This window comes from Vanessa tameamea, chromosome 7, assembly GCF_037043105.1.
Source record: "Vanessa tameamea isolate UH-Manoa-2023 chromosome 7, ilVanTame1 primary haplotype, whole genome shotgun sequence".
Classification (NCBI taxonomy): Eukaryota; Metazoa; Arthropoda; class Insecta; order Lepidoptera; family Nymphalidae; genus Vanessa; species Vanessa tameamea.
In genome coordinates, this window is record NC_087315.1 from 5,741,712 (window position 1) to 5,765,775 (window position 24,064).

Consider the following 24,064-nt stretch of genomic DNA (forward strand, 5'->3'; position numbering starts at 1 on the left):
TATTCAATAAAAAGGAATTATTAAAGTCACTTTATGATCGGCGAATATATACATACATACACACAAAATAAAATGAACTAAATTCTCTTATTATTTGAAGTTTGCTAAATATATTTCTATCTAATTAATAAGTGTGACTGTTGCTATTAATTAACCTGTAGATCAAATTTTGGCTACGTCGGCTAGTCTCCAAACTAGCCAACTGCGCAAAAGATAGTGAATTACTTCGGAGTTTGCGCAAGCACTCTCTTTCCTCTCACCCTCAAAGTCCGATGGGACGGCATCTAGCAAGACCGATAGGATATCAGCGCGGGACCAACGCCTTGGCATTACGCGCTTTTCAAAGCGCGGTACTGTAAAATTGTCCACAACGAGACACAAAAAACAATTACCACCAATACAACACACAAACCAAACCAATAATTTTCAATTGGCCCAACCCGGGATCTCGGTCTACAGCCTTACAAGCTAGCCACAAGACCAATGAGGCTGATTGTTTCTAGTAATAAATAAACATAATAATATTTATTTTCCTTTAGTATTGTTAATTTACATTTCTGAAATAAAATGAGAATATATTAGTAATGGCATAATCGGTAAAATGTGTTACTATTCATCTCTAATCGAACCCCATGATATCATAATATTTAAAATAATCGAGCTGGTATAAATTGACCGTTGAAAGCAAATATACAAATTGACTAGATTACACTTGTAGCTATCGAGTTAATTGATCCCGTATATTAGAGCAGTAATTTCATAATTTAATATATTATATTGTGGGGAAATCGACTGTTATTGTTTGCAGATTTATAGTGCACTTTATTTATAATTATGATTGATGCGTAATTTACTAATAATTTTAGATACCCTAATGTAATTTTCGTTTCATTAGTTCATACAGTTAAAAGGTTATGATCATAATTTAACCACCGACTAATATAATTTAATCTATATCCTTATCTAAATACCGGAAGCAGGTACTGCCTGTCTATCTCAATACAATCTCATAATATATATTATAGTATTATTTATTATAACAATTAACATTTCGTATTTATCATTCACAATTTCACAAAATCTAACTACACTTTTAAACCACACAACTTTCGAATAGAACCCGCAAACGAACGCTACACAGTCTGTTCGTTTTGTTTCCAGCTCAATAACAGCAGGCCTAGAACAGAAACCATTGTATTTCGACTGAATCACGCTGGGCCCGCATCGGCTCCGCTCACCGGCGCGCTGCGTGTGTCCTCTGTCGGCACAGGTTGCATGTCGTGGGGAGTGAAAGGTAAGTCCACGCTAGGAGTGAAGTCCGGAGGCTCCTCGGGCGGTGCGGCAGCAGGCCTAATGTTATCGAGCCGCGGGCGCGGCGAATAGCGCGGCGTCAGCGCAATGCCCCCGACGACAGGGTGCGATTGGCGATTCCCGCCTGAAGGACGTCGTGCATCAGCCGCTCGTTCTCTTGCCGGACTGTGAACAAACGTACAGCTTAACCATCGTAGGATTAAATGGCATTTAATAACAGACTTTGCTGGGTCACACTTCTATAGGGGCTACTCTGGTCATTTAAGGACTCCCAAAATCTATGACTATATTATGTATTGAGAGAAGACACTAATCAGTATTTTTGTTATTTTAGGTAGGTTTTATTAAAGGGCTGGTAATATTTTTGTCTATTGACAAAATACTAAAAGTGAAAAAATAATCTGATTCAAATCAAAAAAAAAAAGAAACTATTTAGAATTTACATTAAATATTTCATAACTTATTTATTTTCTCAATTCTAAATAACCATGCAAATATAAACAATTGAATATTACCTAATTTAATAATTACTTAAAAAATATTTTTTAAATAAAGAATGTTAATATTAGAAAGTTAAGTTTGTTTATATTATATATATTTTTATTGTTTATAAAATCTTTGTTAGAAGTATTGTGTTTATAACATCAATTATGGTAATATTAATTAGCTGCAAGAAACTATTAAACATCTAATCTTGTTAAACAGGATTTGACTCATTTTCGTATGTTAGTTATTTTTTATTAATATATTATTTTAGTGATTATTTCTCCTTAAACTCATTGTCGTTCAGTAATACGAAGTAGTCTTAGGTATTTAGATCGATAAATTTGGTGGTAGCTTTGTACCCGTCATTATATTCTCCATTATCGAGCAGCAATACTTAGTATGGTTGTGTTCCGTTATGAACAGTGAGCAAGCCCATGTGACTACAGGCACAAGAAACATAATATCTCGTTTGGGGTTGGAGGCCTTTCTTATCCCCTAAAAAAACATTTATATAACAACAGTTATTCGCTAGGCGCCAATTGAAAAGTAATCAGTTTTTTTTTATGAATGAAATATAAATAAAAAATAAAACCGATGTTTATTGATAAACATTTTATATAAAAACCTTATTTCAAACTCCGAATAATTTATTTTTTATGCATGTGCAATCGTGTGCACGATGTGTGAAAATCACAAAATAGAACACGACTAGACGCTCTGAAGTGTCACTAGCAAAATTCAAAACAAAAATTATAAATATAAGTTATTAGATTTAGCTATATAGGTGATGATTTCATTTAAAATATAAAAGACAAAAAATGACACGAAAATAGACCGAATATTATCTACCGCTTTTTCCAAGCAATATCATAATATTAAAAAAAGAAAAGTATATACATCCATAAAAAATATAATATTCTGATAAAAATATTTAAAAATTAAATTAAAAAAGTATTTTTCCATGTCATATAATTAATCAAACCACTCAAAATTTTACAGTTTAGTTAGGCAGTCTCCTTCGTACGAAGATTTTGCTACTTTGTTTTACAACTGTCAAACCGAGATAGATAAAGAAAGTGAGCTGAAACTGAAATCACTAAAATATTTGACGAATATTTTTATTTAAAGTAATTAATATTAATCGGTTTTAAGGTTTTATTTGTTTACGTAACAAGTTTATATTGCTATATATTTTATAAAGGCTAGAGGGATAGAAGGATAAAGGATTTTGAGTAAAAATCTTTCGAAGCTATTAAAAATAAAAGTCGTAGTTAAGTTACAGTTAGTGAAATAGCCGGGAACCATGAAGTGTCGGTAAAGCACACTTAAAACTGAAAGCGTTTGATTGAAGTTGCAATTATTTTATCATCTGTTTACTGATACATTGGACCATCATAATAATAAATTAAATTAAATTAATAAAAATAGTTCATTAATTTAGTTGTTTAGATGTTTTCCAAATAACATTTTAAATTAAGATGAAAAAATAAACAGCTGCCACATTCTATTAGCGAATTACGAAGGTTTTATATATATACTATATAAGATACAAGCTGTATCTATCTATTCAGTTAAAAGAGAATCATAAAATTCGCTCCATAATTGGCGAACTCATCGTACATACACACAAATATCAATTATTAGAAAGCAATCTGACAATTTAGTATGTACAGTACTCGTAGTACTCGATTACTCCTTTGATATATTTTCATTTTTTCAAGCAGCAATGAAGTTATGAATTTAGGTCGTACACATATCATTCTTGTAAAAATATACGTTGCAAAAGACTTGCCCAATATTGTTATTACAAAACAAGAAGTATAAAGTAAGAAGTTAAATGTTTCTAATTCAAAGTAAACACGATAAATGAGCTCGTGTATCATGGTAACAGAGTTACATCTATATTAAATCTTAACTTGCAACAAAGCAAGCGCCAATCTTTTTCAATTAGTCTTTGCCCGGACCGTGGTAGAAGGCAATTTTATAATAAGGTATCTTCGAATGAGTTTTGTTTTAATAAAGAAATATGAAGGTATCGGTTAAAAACTCATACTTTCCAAAAATAATTGGTCTCATCTGGAGTCTTTGCTCTTGCCTGTAGTTTAAATTCATATACGATACCTTCTGGAAATACCCATCAGCTTCAGATGACAGTGAATACCAAACGTATTTTAAATAATATAATTGTCGCTCACGATTACGTCAACATAATTACGTTGGACACCAAGAGCGCTATTCTTAACAGTATTTGAAGTGGTACAAAGCGTATTTAATTGTCCTAAACAAATACAATTAAATGGACTAAGGCTGAATGTTCTTTGCAAATAAAGGACAGTTATGTTTATTAATTAAGCTAAACATATGTCACCTTCTTCATAATTTATTATACCGTAGCACAAGAATGAATAAAAAATATTTTCCCTTTTCACCGAAAATCACTAAACGTTCTTCTTATATTTTTTAACGTCTGCTGATTATATTCTTAAAAATTGGAAATTTAAATAAAATTCGGTAAACCCTGGCAGTTTCAGGGGCTTTGCATTATGAGACTTAATATTATTATATTATATTCCTGAAGCCAATGAATGTTACATTGGCTTACCTTTGTCAGCCTTGACATCGGCCCAAGAAGCAACAAAATATTGCTGTTTGGGAGTAGGAAAGCTTAGTGAAGCCTTTGTTTATAGGTAACGTAATAAAGCAAATTATATATGAATCCTTACTCAATCTATGAAATCGAACCAACTTCTAAATGATTTGCTTATAACTAGGCCGGAAATACAAATAGTTTCCAAAAAATAAGTGGGCGATCTAAAAATATTTTATCTTTCCTACAGAAAACGATGACGGTATTTTTTATTCAATCTCATCATAAAACTGGCTTGGTTGATCGTTAAAGAACTAAGTTTTATATTGTGTGATATATATCGGTACGGTAAATGCAGCTAAAGAAAAAGCAAGAGACGTTTTGATGTAGCGGGGGTCGTTAAATTAACTAGAGATAACTTTGTTAAGCGCGCTCTTAGAAAATGCTCGGAATTACATTTTTTTTTTTGTATATCGTTGAAACGATTTAAGTATGGCTTTGTTTACGCTAGAAAAAATCATGGTATAATTATTTAAGATGGAAAAATGTAAAAACATTTTGTAACTGGGTAACCTGAGAGGGTAACCTGAGATATCAATTTTATTTTTTTATATTATTTACTTTAATATGAAAGTAATAAAGTATAAATACTAAATTTTACTTTTTACCAAAAGTAAAATTTAGTATTTTTTAAATTTAATATTTTAGTACTTTACGCCGATTTTACTTTTTACCAAAAGTATGTAAGTGGTTGCTATGCTACCGCGTTTCGTCTGGTATGTGAGAGTCCCGGAGGCCCGATCCCCCTCCCCCCTAAAACATAATGGTTGTGCATAATTTGGTTTCATTACCCCAGGAGGGTACCATCAGCGACGGCGGTGGAGAATCCCTCTCTGGGCATCCATGCTCAGGACGTACACCACCTGAGCAGGGATGCCCAGGCTGCCCTCCGAATTCTGGGGGGGGCAATTTTGCGCTCGCCACTTTTCGGGGCAAGCGGAGCAGGCATCATAAGGCAACCCCTACCACCCTCACTGTGGACTTCTGTAACATAAGGGGACTCAACTCCAACTTGAACGCCGTTCACTTTCACCTTAAGACGGCGAAGCCGGCCTTGCTCTTTCTTACCGAGACCCAGATATCCTCTCCTGCCGATACGACATTTCTTTCTTACCCCGGGTACAAATTGGAACATTCCTTTGTACCACGCGTGTGCTTTTACGTCAGAGATGATATCTGCTCTCGACGCCTCGGCAGCCTTGAAGGGCAGGACCTATCGATTATCTGGCTGCGTGTAGACTGCGACGACCATCCGCGAATCTACGCGTGCCTTTATAGGTCCCATAGCGGTAATGCCGAAACCGAACGACTGGTTGAGCACGTCCAAATGGCTACAGATTCCGTGCTGCAGCAGATCCCATCCGCAGTGATCGTAATTCTTGGCGATTTTAATGCCCACCATGCCGAATGGCTTGGATCACGCACTACCGATCATGCGGGTAGATCTGTTTTCGACTTCGCTTTAGCATATGATTTGACACAACTGGTCACCTCGCCAACGCGAATACCAGACGTGGAGGATCATATACCTTCCCTGTTGGACCTTCTGCTGACTTCCCATCCGGATAGCTACCAGGTTATCGTCGATCCCCCTCTGGGTTCGTCGGGCCACTGTCTCGTCTGGAGTACAGTGCCGGTTGCGCGGTACTCACGACCTCGTTTCGTGGGTTGCCGCAGAGTGTGGCACTACAAGTCAGCAGATTGGAATGGGATGCGGTCCTTGTTTGCATCCTACGCATGGGGGCAGGTTTGTTTCTCGCCGGATGATCCGAGCGTTGTTGCTGACTCTGTCGCCGATGTGGTACTTCAGGGTATGGAACTGTTTATTCCGTATTCTGCGGTCCCCATCGGTGGCAAGTTCCAGCCCTGGTTTGGCCGTTTCTGCAAAACGGCTTCACACCGAAAATGGGAACGCTACCAAGACTGGGCTAACGCATCGACGTCTCGTGATGTAAATACCAGCGCATTCAGAAAGGAATATAACTCTGCCTCTAGATCCTTCAAAAACTTGATTGCTAAGGCGAAGACGGAGTACATTGGCAGAATTGGCGAGAGACTGGTGCGCCTCCCTTCAGGAACACGTGCGTTCTGGTCTCTCGCTAAGGCTGTCTTAGGGAATTTCTGTCAGCCCTCTTTTCCATCTTTGCACGGTGAGTCATTGGCCCATACAGCGAAGGAGAAAGCTGATCTTTTAGGCTCTCTCTTCGCTGCGAACTCGACTCTGGATGACCGAGGAAAGTCACCACCAACAATCCCGCGGTGTGATACCACGATGCCGGAGGTTAAATTCCGGCAAAGTGCAGTTCGTAAAGCACTTCTTTCCCTGGATATTCATAAATCGAGTGGACCCGATGGCATCCCTCCAATCGTGCTACGGACTTGTGCTCCCGAGTTGGCGCCGGTCTTAACGCGTCTTTTCCGGTAATCCTATGCATTTGGCGTCGTCCCGAACTCCTGGAAGACTGCTTTGGTGCATCCGATCCCTAAAAAGGGCAACCGCTCAGACCCGTCCAATTATAGGCCTATAGCCATCACCTCCTTGTTCTCCAAGGTAATGGAGTCCATTATAAACTGCCAGCTCCTGCGGTACCTAGAGGAGTACCAGCTGGTTAGCGACCGCCGCCAGTACGGTTTCCGTCAGGGTCGCTCAGCCGGTGATCTTCTAATTTACCTTACTTATAGATGGGCGGAAGCAGTTGAGAGCAAGGGGGAGGCATTAGCAGCCAGTCTGGACATAGTGAAGGCCTTCGATCGCGTGTGGCACAAAGCGCTTCTTTCAAAGCTTCCTTCCTATGGGCTTCCCGGGAAATTATGCAATTGGATTACCAGTTTTTTGGCAGATCGGAGCATCAAGGTCGTTGTCGACGGTGCATGCTCCGACTTAAAATTCGTCAATGCTGGTGTTTCTTCTACATATCAATGACTTTTTGCAAATCAGTAACATTCACTGCTATGCGGACGACAGCACCGTGGACACCTCATACACCGGCCGTGCTAATATTTCTCGGGAAAACGTCGAAGAAAACCGGAACAAACTTGTGTCTGAAATCGAGTCTTCGTTAAACAAAGTCTCGTACTGAGGTCGGCTAAACCTAGTCCATTTCAACCCCAAAAAGATGCAAGTTTGCGCGTTAACTGCTAAAAAAACACCATTTGTCATATCTCCACGATTCGAGAACATTTCGTTAGCCGCCACAGTTAGTATCGGAATACTTGGCGTCGATATTTCGAGTCTCGTTCAGTTGCGCGGTCAATTGGAAGGCAAAGCCAAATTGGCATCAAAAAAGCTCGGTGTGCTCAGCAAGGCAGAACAGTATTTCACGTCGGCCTATCGTCTAAGACTATACAAGGCGCAAATTCGGCCTCACATGGAATACTGCTCTCACCTCTGGGCGGTTACTCCCCAGTACCAGCACCTTCCATTTGACCGTATCCAACGTAGAGCGGCTCGAATAATCGACGACCAAGCCCTTTCCGATCTGCTTGATCCTTTGGCTTTGCGTAGAGATGTTGGATCGCTCTGCATCTTCTACAGAATTTATCACGGGGAATGTTCCGAGGAATTGTTCGGATTAATCCCGGCTGCTGAATTTCACCTTCGGACATCTCGTCAAAATTAAAAATATCACCCACACCACCTAGATGTCAGAAAATCCACAATAGCGCGATTTTTAAGACATTTTCTGCCTCGCAACCACTCTGTGGAACCAGCTTTCGCCGGCGGTTTTTCCGAACCGATACGACTTGGTAACCTTCAAGAAAAGAGCGTACTCCTTCCTGAAAGGCCGGTAACGCACCTGCAAGCCCCCCGGTGTTGCAGATGTCCATGGGCGGTGGTAGTCACTTTCCATCAGGTGAGCCTCCTGCTCGTTTGCCACCACTAACATAAAAAAAAAGTAAGCATAGTTAAATGTTCAAATTAACGAAATATGAGTTGAAATCTTCGTTGAAATGAACTTTTCGTTTAATTTATTTTTTCACAGCATATTTAATATAGAAACGATTACATCGTGAAATCTCTCCTGGGAAATAACATGGTTAGTGACTTAAGTAAAAACTTTGAAATGAAGTTTTGATCTTATTGTTCAACCAAGATGTGTGACTTCATTATTAAACCATTTCATATCGTCAGTATTTCTAACACTGTTGGTAGTTTTTGTAAAATTAACGTGTTTTATGAGTAATATATATAGTAATATATTTTTTTATACACGACCACTGTTTTTTTAATAAACAATTATTAATTTATTTAAGGCATATATTGAATAAGCACTTTAAAAGCTATCTGAAGAGACTATGTTAAAGCACTTTAAGGAATATAATATTTTTAATCCATGTCAAGTGGAAACTTCAGATATTGAATTAAGCTTGCTTAAGAATCTCTTATCCGAATAATTAAAGTTTTTATATAATTTAAGTTACTTTTTTGATAAATGAAATTCATAAAAGTAGCTTCTGTTTGTAAATCTTACATTGCTTTTAGTCCTACCATTTTCTGTTCCTTTAAACAAATAATTTAAAGCCTAATCTCTTTTAAATCTCTTGTAAAATTATTAGTATTTTGCTAAATCTTATTTTAATTAATTTCATCTATTAATTTAATGATATTAAGATATAACATACATATTGCATGTTATGGCGCTCATGATAATAAATTTTAAGTTGCAATCCGTCATATTACTAAATATTTTAACTAAATCATCATTTTCGTATAAATAATTATTATGTAACCTTCAAACTACACCGCAACCGTAGCTTACCGCAAAATTATTATGTTATGATCCCATTCTCAACGTTTAATCGTCAAATATACAAAGTACACTTGACATTAATTTTCATACCTAGTAGGTATACTTTAAGAATTTCTTGACTATAGTTAAAATGTTAATACAAATATGTATAAATAAATAAAGCACAATTATATTTTATACTAGATGAAAACCCGGCTTCGCTCGGGTAAAATAAAGCTAAACAAATATAAATATACTAACTGCCGTACTCCTGCACGAAAATATTATTTGGAACACACTTTCTGAATGCACCCGTAAACTTCAAACATGGCCTGCCGTTGAACTTCATGTCATTGAATTGAATATCGAAATATCTCGATTATAAGAATTTTGAGGATATATGTTATCGACTACAAAATCATTATTTTTTAAACGATCTGTAATTGTGGATAAGTTTCGATCGGGTGTATCGTAGACCTACACGAAATTATTAATATAGATAATACTTGTGGTTTCTATGTTTAGTATTCTCTGGTTCGCAAATTGATAAAATCGAATTGGGATAATTGATAATTAGCTAGAACATTCACGTAATTAAATTAATTTTACCTTATAATACTAAAAGCAAATAATGATATTAAAGCTTTTCTCGTCATGATATAGTACTAATATCATTATCATTGGTTTATAACATAGCTAATTAACTATTACGAATTCTGATGCCTCGAATTATTACCATAATAATAACTCAATTTTATTTCATTCGTCTTTTGTTACAATATAAAAACGTAACTAAAGTTTTCGTTGAACATTCAATACAATTAGATCAAGGATATCTGAAAACACATTTCATTTAATTAAACTGAAGCTACGATTCTTAATATAAATACATATAGATCTAATACCAATATAGATATAGAAAAATAATTTTAGTAACATCGGTTTTATTAAATGTTAATGAATTCATATAAAAAGTATATTCAAACTTTATCCATTACTTATTTACTGTACAACAGTCATTTAAAATGGTTAACAGTACTAAGGTGCACTTTTTTTTTTTAATAATGTGCTTACAGTTGCCGATGAAGTGACTGTTTTATTGAAAACGTTAGATAATATACGATAATATGTAATTTTGGAAAAGAAAAATTTAGGTGAAATAGTTCCATAGTTAATTTATTTTTATATAATTAAAATAAAACTGTTATATTGACAAAATGTTTAGCTTATTGATATGTTTGTAATTTTTTATGTGCTTAATTTGTGTTTATAATTAATCTCGTGCTCTATGGTGAAGGAAAACATCGTGAGGAAACCTGCATGTGTCTAATTTCAACTAAATTCTGCCACATGTTTATTCCACCCACCTGCATTGGAGCATCGTGGTGGAATATGCTCCAAACCTTCTCCTCAAAGGGAGAGGAGGCCCTTGCCCAGCAGTGTTTTACAAATTTACAGGCTGTTAATGTTATGTTATGTAAACTAATATATCGGTTGATTTCAACAAATAAATTAGTTTTAAACAATAAATATTAATAAGTGTAGTGATTAACTTGCTTAATATAAAAAAGCAAAACTTTTTGTATTTTTTTATATCCGACGAATTACAGTAGTAGTATTCACGATTTTTGTAAATTCGATTCGACGATTCACTGGAATTCTAATTTCGATTAATATATTATTTTAAATATTTTTATAATGATGTCTTGCGGCATATCATTTTGGGATAACATACTGATATTGAAACCTTTTTTATTCTACAAAATAGAGACGTCCAGGTTTTTTTATAAGCCTAGAGTGGTAAACTGCTTCAGAATATTATAAACAAAGTAGGAATTAACAGTTGCGGCACAATATAATTATATATGCCAATTGAAATATTTTGTATATCCAAAATCCAACTGCTTATTTTGATAGAATAAGCAACAAACATTGTATAAACAAGAGAAGTAAGGATTAACTTGTAACATCTAGATTCCGATTCTGCAAAGTCAATAAATCCTTCCCGCGAATAGTAATTGAATCCAACTGTAATAATATTCCCTCATTAAATATTATATAAATTTGTATATTACAATAGTATGGATGTTAAAAAAGTGTGGAGTTAATATTTGTTGATTATCGTATCGTGCATTATGTTTTACATTTTATTGTACTTAGTTAAAAAACCAATGAAGCAATGAAAATGTAAGTGGCGAAGTTTCTTGTCTTGTGGTGGTTATTTTCGGGAGGTATAATCTACATTTTGAACGTGTAGTATTTTCTAATAAATATAATTTGGTAAAATGCCTATTAAGAGTGTTCGTCTTACTGTCTACTTATATAAAATAGATTTTGATTTTGTTTTATTCTATACAGAACTCGTAATATAATGTTGTTATATAACATGAAATAACTAAATCCCAGTTCGAATGAACGAATTTAGGTTCACTACAAGTTTTGACAGCAAAAGTCGTATGAATTTAACTTCACAGCTTCCATTTGAATGCACGTTTTCATTTGTTTCTGATTTTCCGCGCATTATACGAGCTATCAGCATATAAATAGCTCGCCACTAGAGAACTCTCCTCACTTCATTCAAAGCTCAGCTTGGAGAATGTAATATAAAGTGGAATACATGTGGAAGCAGTTGCGTCACTAAGTTTGTATGCTTCATGTATGAACACATACATAGGTAGAGAAATGAAAGAATTACGTTGTAAACATTTAATACTGAATCATAAACGTTTATTGTTACCATTAAGTTTTAAAAATTGATAAATTTCAATAGTCGTATTTTAAGCTATGTTGTATGTACTATGTTACCTTCAAATATTTCCCTTTCAAATTTATTGACTTGTGAAATACAATAGCAATTAATCTTTGTATTGAAAAATTAAAAATAACGATTTTATTTATTATAATAATAATGATGAAAACAGCAACTTTATATTATAATTAGCAAGAAATATAATTAAATTTAATTAAGTATAATTGAAAAGAAAAGAGGATTGTAACTGTGCTTCAAATTTTGCTGGAAAAGTTGAATGACAAGTTTTTAAACTTATTAACTTGTTTTTGTCGTTCCTTCCGATTGTTTCAAGTCTTTAAGTATTTTAAAATCAATTTTCTGAAATTCAATCACAGTATTGTTAATAGAATTAAAAATTCGACGAAAAAAACTGAATATATTCTCTTAATATAATAAATTCAGTTTATGTTTTAGTTACTAGTCCTTGATAATTATCTACATCAAAAACTAAATAAATTGTCTCTGAATTTTCTGATAAGATATCTATTAAGATATAATTAAATCTATATATACGCTTTCATGAGTTTAGTTATCATGCATTACTTTTAACAAAATCAAATTGTAATAAATAAATCACAATAAATAAAATTATAATAATTATATTAAATAATGAAATAATTTTGTGTCAAACATAAGCCAAATTTGGTGAAATTTATTTATTTATGCACAGTATTCCATTTACAAAAAAATACATGACATCAACTTTATACAGACTAATTTTATAACATTTTGTTTACTATATGTACATATATGTCATATATTTTTCTTCCACAATATTATATGTTTGTATCGCAAGATAGTCTAGTGAGTCATACGTAGACATGTTGCATGAACAAAATATATGGTAGTGTAAATCGTTTTGACCTATTTTAAAACTTCTATAGATCTTTACATATTGCGTCATAATCATACTTTTAGATCAATGAAGAACTGGGATTTGTAATTGGAACAATATGATTATATTGTTCTTAATTTAAAATCTTGTTATAATAAATATAATAACCTATATATCATAAGAAATATCTATAATAACCTGTATGTATAATACGTATCACAAAAGGTGTTTTCGGTTGTTTAAAAACAAATTATTTATTTCTATTAAATCTACTTTACTTTACAACCTGTAAATATTCCACTGCTGGGCAAAGCCTCTTGAGAAAAAGGTTTGAAGCTTATTCCACCACGCTGATCCAATGCGGGTTGATATATGTACAAACGATAAGCGTATGAGTGTCAACGGCAAGCACGCCGTAAATTATAAACACAAATTAAGTACATTCAAATTCTTTGGTACTTGCCCGGAAATGAATCTTCAGTTAAGATAATCATGTTCTAACCACTGAGCTGGTTCTTTCTCTTAGAGAACAAAAACAATTTAAAATATTTTCAGACCATACCTTTGTTCTACGACTGTAACGATTTGCAAGAACAGAGATTTCATGAAGTTTAAATAAAAATGCGTTCTGAAAATCTCTCAACTTTTGTAACAATTTCTTAACATCGCGCCGAACATTTTTTTTATGCAATGCATACTAAATATATTTTGTTTGTGATAATTATTATTCTTATATACAATATAAAAAAAATGAAATATAAATATTTTGAACATTAGATTTTTTTACATTTAAACTGTACTTATCTTCTTTTAATGTTCCGATCTAAGCTAGCGTTTTTAATTTATTCCGTTTTAATCTGACTGGTCCATTTCCGTCAGATTAAAAGAAAACTAATGAATAGGCATTAGAATCGCATAATATAATTTATCTACGTTTTAAATGATAAATTATTGTTTGAGTTGTTTTTATTTTCATTTTAATTTTTGTAGTGTTGATAGAAGAAAAATTTGGGATTTATATGTCATCGTTAAACTTTTTAAAAAATTATAATGGAATTATTAACTCTGCGTCGAATCTATTTCAGCAATGACCTTGATGAAAGTGAACGTTTTTTTGTAGATTTCTAGAGTATTGAGTGAAGTAGCAATTCGTAACGTAATTTTACTAATTCATCGTTTCCCTTTGTAGACGCAAGTTGGCACTTTGTTGCACTGAAAAAGTTTTATTAAAGGACTGTCCCCGACGCTATTTTCTTTTTTAAATAGCCGTTAGAGATTACACCATGACATTGCCATAAAACTTTTCCAGTAAAAATAATAGTTTTAACCCGGAATAGTAAAAGCAATCTGCTTTCTATTCAATATATTATTATGATCACCATCTTGGTTTTCCACCTGATGATCTGATGAATATGATGATGCTCGATTGTGAGAAAAAACTGCGTTCATGTTGCTGATAGCTTTTTCATGAATATATTTACTACCTTTGATTACTCACTCACCCTTTGCCAACGGTCCTCTAACAGGACTTCATAGAATAATTAGTTCGTCATGTTTTTATTAGAACGTCCGCTCAGAATCAACAGCGAACGGGCGAAACAAAATTCGATAAATTACTTGACCTCATGTCAGTGAGCAGTGTCTTCATAATATAGTTTCAATTTCAGTGTGGCAAGTTTGTATAACGTAAGTCCCGTTTAATTAATGGCAAAAAATGTGGACAAACAGAACTTACCTAATCAGTACTAAGCAGTGTAGAAATTCTAACAACCGTCTCCTCAAGAGATGATAAGATGTTTGCCAAGAAGTGGGATGTTATCGTGTTTACTTTATTATAAATAGCTTAACTTTAAATATAAAGGTTAAATATTACGTGATAAAAAGAAAACAATTACATATTAGTCCAATCGTACCGCGCATCCAAAAATATCGGCAATACCATTACACATACGAATACTAGATCGACATTGTCATTGTCATTTTCCCAAAGCGCTGGATGAATATTTGTTTTGAACTTTATAAAAATGAAAGGGATTGCGAGTTAAGAGGTTTTTTAATCTATGGAAGGCGTATTAAAATCCGTTCAACCCTTTCAAGGCGAACAATAGAAAGACAGATAAGGATAATTAAAAAGCTTTTAGTTTGGGTTAACGACCGTCTGCCACAGCGTACTTGCTCGAAAAGTACCATAGGTAACTGAGGTTTATGGGTTAGTTGGACTACCTAATATAAGCAAATTTCGATTTCGAGTATTGATATATGTAATCAATTTATTGAGGCTAGTAGAGTCAACTTTATAATGTATTATGTATTGTGTGGTATTACTAATATTATATGTGAAAATGTATTTGTTGGTTTATCCTTCTTTCAGGCAAACGCTAACGGACTATCGGATCGTGTGATTTTTCGTTGGGTTTATGGACCGAAGAGGAACATGTATTCGCATCCCATAAAAAGTATGAAAGCCGCGATAAATACTAGTCAGTTACAATAAAATCTAGAATAGTATAGTGTTGTAGTATAGAACATAAAATAATAATAATGTATTTTCGAAGATAATTACGAAACACGTCGTGTTGATCAAATATTGAATTCGATTCAATTATAAGCAAATCAAATAGATTATTTAGATATTTCTAATAGATGACAAAACATATCAGCTCAGCCATATAACACGCATGTTCTGTGAGAAGTAATTAATCTCTTTAGCATTAGGCGATAAATCAATTATACTCTCGATCTCGACACACGAACGCGATCCGCGCTCGAATGACGGGATTAATTTACGAGTTTAAACACATTACCTTTTACACAACCATTACAAATTACATTTATACATAAAATGATTGCGAGAGTAAAAATACAATATAATCTTTTAAAATATTATGTTTTTGTATTGATGGTTCAAATTATATATCATATATTTAAATATATATATACAGAAATAGATAAGAAAATATAAGGGCAAACAGAGGGGCCATGAGTTGATCACGGATATATTTTGAATGTTGGGAATGTGAATGATTCATTACACACTATACATTCGACATCTTGTCAACGAGCATTTTAATGATTGCCCGAATGTGTGACATTTCTTGAACATATTGTGACTTTATTATTATTAACTCGCAATCCTTTTAATTTATTTTAGAGTTTTCTAATGTGATGTAATAAATAAACATTATTTTTTGCGCTTACTTTGCAAACGCTGGCTGAACCCTGAACGAGATAGATCAAAATAATATACTCCAATATTGTACACCTTAAAAAGATCTACAAAAATGTCCGCGATGGCATATGTCTTTCTCTTAGGGATAACCCACAATAACCATTTTTTATCCTTTACTTTTAACGAGAAATAATGGCTTATTTACGAAGCCATTTTAAGCAATACAGCATGAATCCTTATCCAATTATGTACCTACCTTAAAAATATTGTGCATTTAATATAGATCAGTATGGTTCATTACAGCATGTAATTTAAATGAATATTTCGTAGGTATTACAGATTTAGAATGCAGGGACATAGCGGTTTGTATTGTCTAATGACAAAAAAACTGCGAACGTTGTATATAAAGACATTCTGTAGTATATTTAGTATTAACATTGCTCCCGTGCGAAACCAGGCGGATCGCTAGTATTGTTATAAGTATTTACTTGTAATAGGTGTTTGTAATTAAACAAAGAACACCAGTAATTATACATGTTCTTCGTCACTGCATTAGTCGTCAAATCTGGTCCGTTTTATATTAAACAAATAAGTCGTAAACATTTTATTCTATTCAAACACAGTATTTTATGTAAATTCAATACGATATTGTTTTCGTGGATACGAATAAAAATAGCTTACGTTTCATATCCTTATGTCATTATAGGAATACGAATGTACAAACAACATACGAGTAGTAAGAACTGTATACGGAAAGCTTTTTATCAATTGTCGGTATTTTATTTTCATATCAATTTAAGGTTTACGAAATCAGATTGAAGACGATCGAAATATTCTGAGGTTATAGATTGAATAAATATACTTTTAAGATAAAATAAATATTCTACCGCCAAGCAGCAGTAGTATCGTTGTGTTCCGATTTGAAGGGTGAGTGACCCAGTGTAACTACAGGCAAAAGAGACATAACATATTAGTTTCCAAGGTTGGTGGCGTATTTGTTATGTAAGGAGTGGTTAATATTTCTTACAGAGCCATTGTCTATGGGTTGTTGTGACCACTTTCTATCAGGTGGCCCATTAGCTAGACCGCCATCTTGTAATATAAAAAAATCTTAAATTCAATAGTAAATATAACGCAAAAAAAGCTCCATTGACAATGATAGATTGTGCAACTCAAAAGCCATTTATAAGTTTTATTGGTAGGAATCAGTGCAAGCCTGCTACAACCACTCAACATTTTTATCGCCAAACATGAATGTTTCCTGTATGTGTGTGGCTGTTGTTACAAAGGGTGAGTGAGATTGAGACAAACGTAGTTTGATTTCCGGTACAGAGTGTTATAGCTAAAAAACATCACCTCATGTCAGAGTCATCAGCTCAACTATAACAATGCTAGCCAGTGACAAATCTTATACATTAATATAATATCTATGATTTTTGCCTCAGTGATTATGGGGCGATAGCTCCATTTTGAAAAGATATCTTTATGGAATTTTACTGAATTGTTACGAATTAACAAAGAATTTCTTTTGAAAAAAGTTACTGGCCGGTTACAGAGCGGCGCTATGGATGTATAAAAAAAATGAAAGACGTAAACCAAATTATAGTAAATTGTTTTCGACAAACTCCAATTCTAACTGAACTAATGTACTGAACTGAATACTATTTGATATTATAAATTTCAATTAAAAAATGTTTTATCACATTGACGCAAATGTAGATGAGTTACTTGCAGTTTACAATGAAATGAAATAAAAAATACTTGCCATATTTTTCGAAATTCCTAAAAAATCTTTTGAATAAACGTAAATGAAGTAGTGGGTACTTGACTTTAAAGGTAGTTTTAGGGCTATTTGGAAGCAAAATACTTATAGAAACTTAACCAACATCATGATGATAAAAACTGATTAATAATAAAGTATGTTAAACCGGCAGCAACGCCAACACTGAAAAGTATTTCGTTTAACAAAGATAAAACAATTTTTAGAGCCGACTGTTTGTTCTGTACGAACTGAATACATGAACATTGCACTGCTATTTATATATACCTATTGCTGGAGATTGCGCGTTACTGGGTGGGTTACTAATATGTAGTAGCCATCTGTACAAACGCACAAATCATTTATAACCATCGCTCGTCATGAAATAAACTCGCTTGTAAACTCGATTAGAAAAACGATAGATACTCATATGTCGGTAGATAAAGATTATAATAGAATTCTAATTATGTAGTTATAAAAAATTAAACAATGATATTATATGCTATAAAATATGTAATGTAATTTTGTTTATAAGAAAATGTTTTTCCGAAACTTCGAAAATATACAATTCGTTACTTGTAACTTGTACTTGTACGTAATGTCGACGTAGACGTAATAGATTTCAAACGTTTCAAAATCGAAACGAAATTCCAAGGCGACAAAAATAATAACTGCTCCTTAAAAATAATTATTTGCTTACTAAAGAACCCTTTTTATCATCAATTGTAGGTTTTGCATTTTATTACGTGTAATTATTATTATTTTGATAATCAGTTAAATATAGAATTTGAGTATTGAATGATTTAATTTTTACTCTTAACATAAATAACAGTAGAAGGATTTTTTATGAATATATATTATATTATATTTATAAGGATGTAAATTAACAAAAGTAAAAAGGTTCAGCTTTTTACTATTAGAACATCCGAGGTATTATTTGAAAACAATTTACCATAGACTGATTTAAAAATAGAAATTATGAGCAAAAGTCTGCCAACGTCTTAACGTTGATGTGATTATTTGCACGAAAATAGTACAAGGCGTTTGGCTAAGTGCTATAAAATACGTAACGTAAATATACAATTGTGTCGCAGTTCGTCCGAGATATACATTTATTAATAATAACCTTAAAATAACACAAAAGTAACCATAAAGTATCGACTAGCATTTAATGGTGGCATTGCTTTGTACAAGCCCACCTGGGCACCACCAACTAATCAATTGTAATACCGCCAAAGAGCTAATGTATTTATATTTCTTTGTTTTTGTTTGGATGTGAGTCAGTCCGAGCAATTACGGTCACAAGAGATATAACATTAACATCTTAATGTCTATTGTCAGCGCATTGGGGCGTGAGGGATACTGACAATAATAGGTATTACTATTGTTATTACCAATGAATTAGAGTTAATTTCAGTCCGTAACGTTAAGTTCCTTATACAAAATATATTTGTATGAGAAACTTAATATACACATTGAATTTTTATATTTGTATAATCTGTAGGTTTATACCTATTTGTTATATATACCTATGACGTTATCGTCATAGGAAGAGACTAGCCTCTGAGACAGGCTCGGCCTAGTTCAGGCGCTTGTACTCATAGAATAAGTACGTACAAATTGTAATATTATTTATAAGTAATGATATATTCACGTATATTATTTTGATTACGGTTCTGATCAATAAATATTAATAATAATTGAGAGGGCGGCGACATTGCGAGTAAAACGACGATTTAAAACATTCCTTTATAGAATTCAACTGTTTCTTGTCCTTTATAGGCATGAACTAAACTATCATTAATGCCGCAATAAGAAAAACATAATAAAAATTAAAATATTGATCGACGTTAAGAAGTTTCCAAAATTTGATTAACATTTGTCTCCATTCAAGTAGCAGTTATCACATTAATATAGACCGTACTCTCTGACCATCTCTGTAGGCTTGATTTACTCATTGTAAATATTATACTAGTGTATATTATATACGCTACCCGTCCCGAGTCCGCACAGATAGAATAAGGGTCTATATAATACGTTTGAAATAAAAACAAATAAAAACATTTATTTTTTAGGGTTCCGTACTCAAAAGATTAAACGAGATCCCATGACAATGACTCCGCTGTCCATCCGTCCGTCCGTCCGTCTGTCACCAGGCTGTATATCATGAAGAGTGATAGTTACAGACAATTGAAATTTTTACAGATGATGTATAATGTTTCCGCTATAACAACAAATACTAAAAACAGAATAAAGTAAATATATAATTGGGGTTGCCGTTTTTATAGATAATGGTATGGAACCGTTTTTGCGCGAGTCCGACTCGCACTTGGCCGGTTTTGTCTTTTGTCTTGTCTTCTCTAGCCTTAGCAGAACATCTCATCGGATGAATTGTTTAGGAACATATATAAACAAACAAAAACAAAAACTCTTTGTTATTTATAAACAAAAGAAGATCTAATATGTATTAAGGAAATGTAATAAATGAAAGAAGATAAATTAAGATCCTTCGTTACCCCAGTTTACTAATATACTTACGAGTACAACGGCATTGGAGCAATGTTGCAACAAGGTGATTGGGTTCCGATTTTTATTTTCTAGAGATAATAGAACATTACCGAATCGTTTCGCCGTCGAGATATACGATACAAATAGCAATATTCACATGATACTTAGCAACTTCGTTCGCGTTTTATTAGACGATATTTTAAAATATCTTATATAAAGAACAGTTAGGTTGCAATCTGTATACGTGTTGAGAATTGTATAGAAAACGAAACAAACATACCGCTGTAAGTTTTGAAGAGAAATAAAACATTAATTCTTTCTTCATGTTTTCATCGACGGCATACCGACTTACATACACTAGTAATGTAAGCGCGATGATGGAAACGGCTTATTATCTTGTAAAGGAGGGTGAGGTCAGGGCGCGTTGAGTGGACTTTGACATTTCGCAACACTACAGCTAAAATATTATATAGTACGGACCAAAAAAAACGAATAATATTTTGGAGCAGTATCTTTTCGAATATCATAAAAAAACAATTGAAATTCAAATCTCACAATCTTATTCTGTTTAATTGATATACGTTCCAATTAAAAATTATATTTTATAAATTGCATTGTATTTAAAACGTGTTTGTTAAAACAAAATAAAAAATATAAAATTTTGCAATTTAATTAATTCCAGTACAGACCTTGCCATTATATTATAAAGGTTTCTTGTAATAATCGTTAATAAATAATAGAATTGATTACAAACTCAACTTTAAAGTAACCTTTAAATATATTGAAATTCTTACGGCGAGTATCTTATTTTCTCCCCATTTTCGGATTCTAATACTTACAAACGCGTCTCAAACTTGTTCGACATGAAAACTTGATAAAGTATGTATGTATTTATATACATGATACATATAAGACTAGCTGAGTACCTTTGATATAGCGTGTGGACTTACAAGTTTCGAACTAATGAAGCGTTTCATGCTTTCATTGCTCTCGTGAAAGCTTTTGAGTAATTTATTGATTCATTCTTGTAGTTCGACCGGTTTGAATGTTAAGTTATATTTGACGATTGTTACGTCAGTGTAAGTACTATGGTAATCATTTATATTCATTCGAATTGTACGTGGTTAAAAGTTGTTTCGTATACACTTTAAACGATGAATATGTTACGCTAATAAAACTCGGCAGACATTGTCCTGCCTACGTACCAATTGTCATAGTGATCGTTGAACGGCATAGAACTTACATATTTGCCATTTAAGAGCGAGTTAGAGCGAAGTGTACAGTATGCAAACTTCTCCACGAACATGTTCTTATATGGAATAGTTTTCATCGTATTCGATTAAACATACAAACAAGCTATTCTAAAACAGATAACATTTAGTTTTAATTTATATCATTAAGATTATCAAAACCACTACTAATCATTTACATTTTCGTCTAAATTTAACCGGGCTGATTTTATAAATGGGAAATGAGGTGCACTGTATCTTATTTTTAAATTTATAAATGAACATAAATGTGATATATTTAACATTAATTTGGCTCATATAAATTAAATTAAAATTATGATATTCTGGTTTCATTGAATACAGTAAAGCAGATTTTAATAATAAAAATAAAAAGCAAAAGTCACTTTTCGATTGATGACTATTGTGGCGATCAAATTAAAGGTTGATAGCACTAATCATAATTTATTTTTAAACGAATGTCGGCCGTGGAGGTTAGTCTTAACGACTGAAAGATCTGCTCACGAGATATTATAATGCGCAATTGAGTGTAAAGGCACGGGTTCAGGTGACTATTCCATGAATCACATTGGCGTTGAGTTGACGAAAGAAGAGAGATCACGTGCAAAACCATCAATTTTACGTACTTTCCGAGGCCAAATCAAGTCCCTGGACTTGATTGCACAGGCTGTTTCTGAGAATATTTTGTCAGAATAACTTTATAACATTTTTAATCGACTTCTAAAAAACAGGTGCTTATAAATTCTCTTGAACTTTTTTTTCTTTACGCGTTTCTTTTTTTCCATCTAAAGTAGCTTATAACTTGTGTTAGAAGTGGTTATGACAATGGCCCCAGGGGTCAGTATCGTTCTGAGACTTTATACATAGGCGGCCCGTAAACCATTGCACTATTGACGTTTTATTCTATGGATTAATTATTTATTTAATAAGATCAAACTCGGATACATATCAGTATCTGGTGCGATGTAATATATAATACGAGATTGACATGATATCTACAGATTGATATCACATGTACTTGTGAATTACAATATGTTATTTTACAATTTAATTGTCCTTTAAAGTCCTTTGAAATGTCCTTTTCAGAAAAATATCTATCTATTACATCGCTAATAACGATAGATTGATTTAATTTCGCGCTTTAAATATTTTTTAAATATAAACCATGAGGTGTCAATGAATATATGCCAAGATAAATAAGTAATTCATTATTTATCAGAACATATATTAAATAAAAGCAATAAATTATAAATATCCTGCCACAAAGTCAACGTTAGCTAATGATTGATAGATTAAAGTAACAGCACATAAATCCCACTGAGGGGCTGCTTTTCCTCCTAAGGAAACAGTTTGCAACCTACTCCATGAAATGATTTGGTGGTTGTTGCAGAATTTAATTAGAAAAATAAGTGTTCTACGTGAAGTTTTGTATACAAATATAAAAATATGTATATATTATGTTTATCTATTCTATGTAGACCCCTCTCTTTTTTACCTCTGTTTCTTTCCTCTATCTTAAGGTTGCCTGGAAGTGATCGCTATTTATACACTACAATAAAGAGTATTTTGATTTGATTTGATTATATGAAAACTGTATTTGAACCCACGATCTTCAGGTTCAGAATTCAAAGTTATATTATACTTAAGCAAAAAAAAAATTTATAACCCGTCATAATTTATTACCCAGAAAATAATAACCTATCAGGAAAAATATTTTTCAACACACTCCGTATCATCAATCATACTGACCGCAAGCATTAAATTTGTTAATTTCAAATTCTGCATTCATAACATGATCACTGCAAAATCAATGAGCAATGCTTTTGTAAAATTGTTAACATATATTTGTTATCATAATAATTATCATATATATATATATATATATATATATATATATATATATATATATATATATATATATATATATATATATATATAAGTGTTCTGTACGTGTGTGTAACTGACTACTCCTAAACGGTTGGACGGATTTCAATGTTTTTTTGTATGTTTTTGAATGTTATTGTTGGATGTGTATTTGATACCCAAAGAGTCGTTGGATGGTTTTAATTGTACCCAGTGATAGTGCTACGATCGGGAAGTAAATACAATTCCTCACTCGAACGAAGTCGGGACGGGCAGCTAGTCAATTAATAAAATAAGTAATAGTCTCTTCTAACGAAAAACATACATACCTAACTAAGAATACATCAAGTACAATTTTAATGACTAAAACTTGTGTATTTCTGAAACTGAAGTTTGTAACAAAGTCTCGACTCGAACAGATTAATCAACAACTATCTTATTAGTTTTGACCTTAAGTTACAAGAAAGCTTAATATATATATAGAACTACACTTAATATTTTTTGTTAATAAATTACCCGCTTACCGTGTTTTTTTTTAATTACTTAGTAGATAGACATGTATCTTATCTAAAGGACGTAAGTTCAAGGTTGTTGGCTATTGTTTTTAGGGTCACTTGTTTCTTACGTCAATAATGTGTTTCTAATTCATCGTTGGCCCGGATGAAAATCTTATAATTAACTATCTCCTTTTTCGCAATGAAATAGCATTATGTAATAA

The 24,064-nt window shown here is 32.8% G+C and overlaps 1 protein-coding gene across 2 annotated transcripts in view; it reads right to left on the bottom strand.

Annotated features, from left to right (window-relative positions):
• Window positions 1-594: 594 nt before the first annotated feature.
• Window positions 595-24,064, bottom strand: part of LOC113401141 (uncharacterized) — a 106,158-nt gene continuing 82,688 nt past the window's right edge. For both annotated transcript variants that reach the window (XM_026640902.2, XM_064215386.1), the window contains one exon: window positions 595-1,476. In XM_026640902.2, coding sequence (XP_026496687.1) covers window positions 1,391-1,476 — 86 coding nt within the window. In that variant the 3' untranslated portion in view covers window positions 595-1,390. The remainder of the gene's footprint in view (window positions 1,477-24,064) is intronic.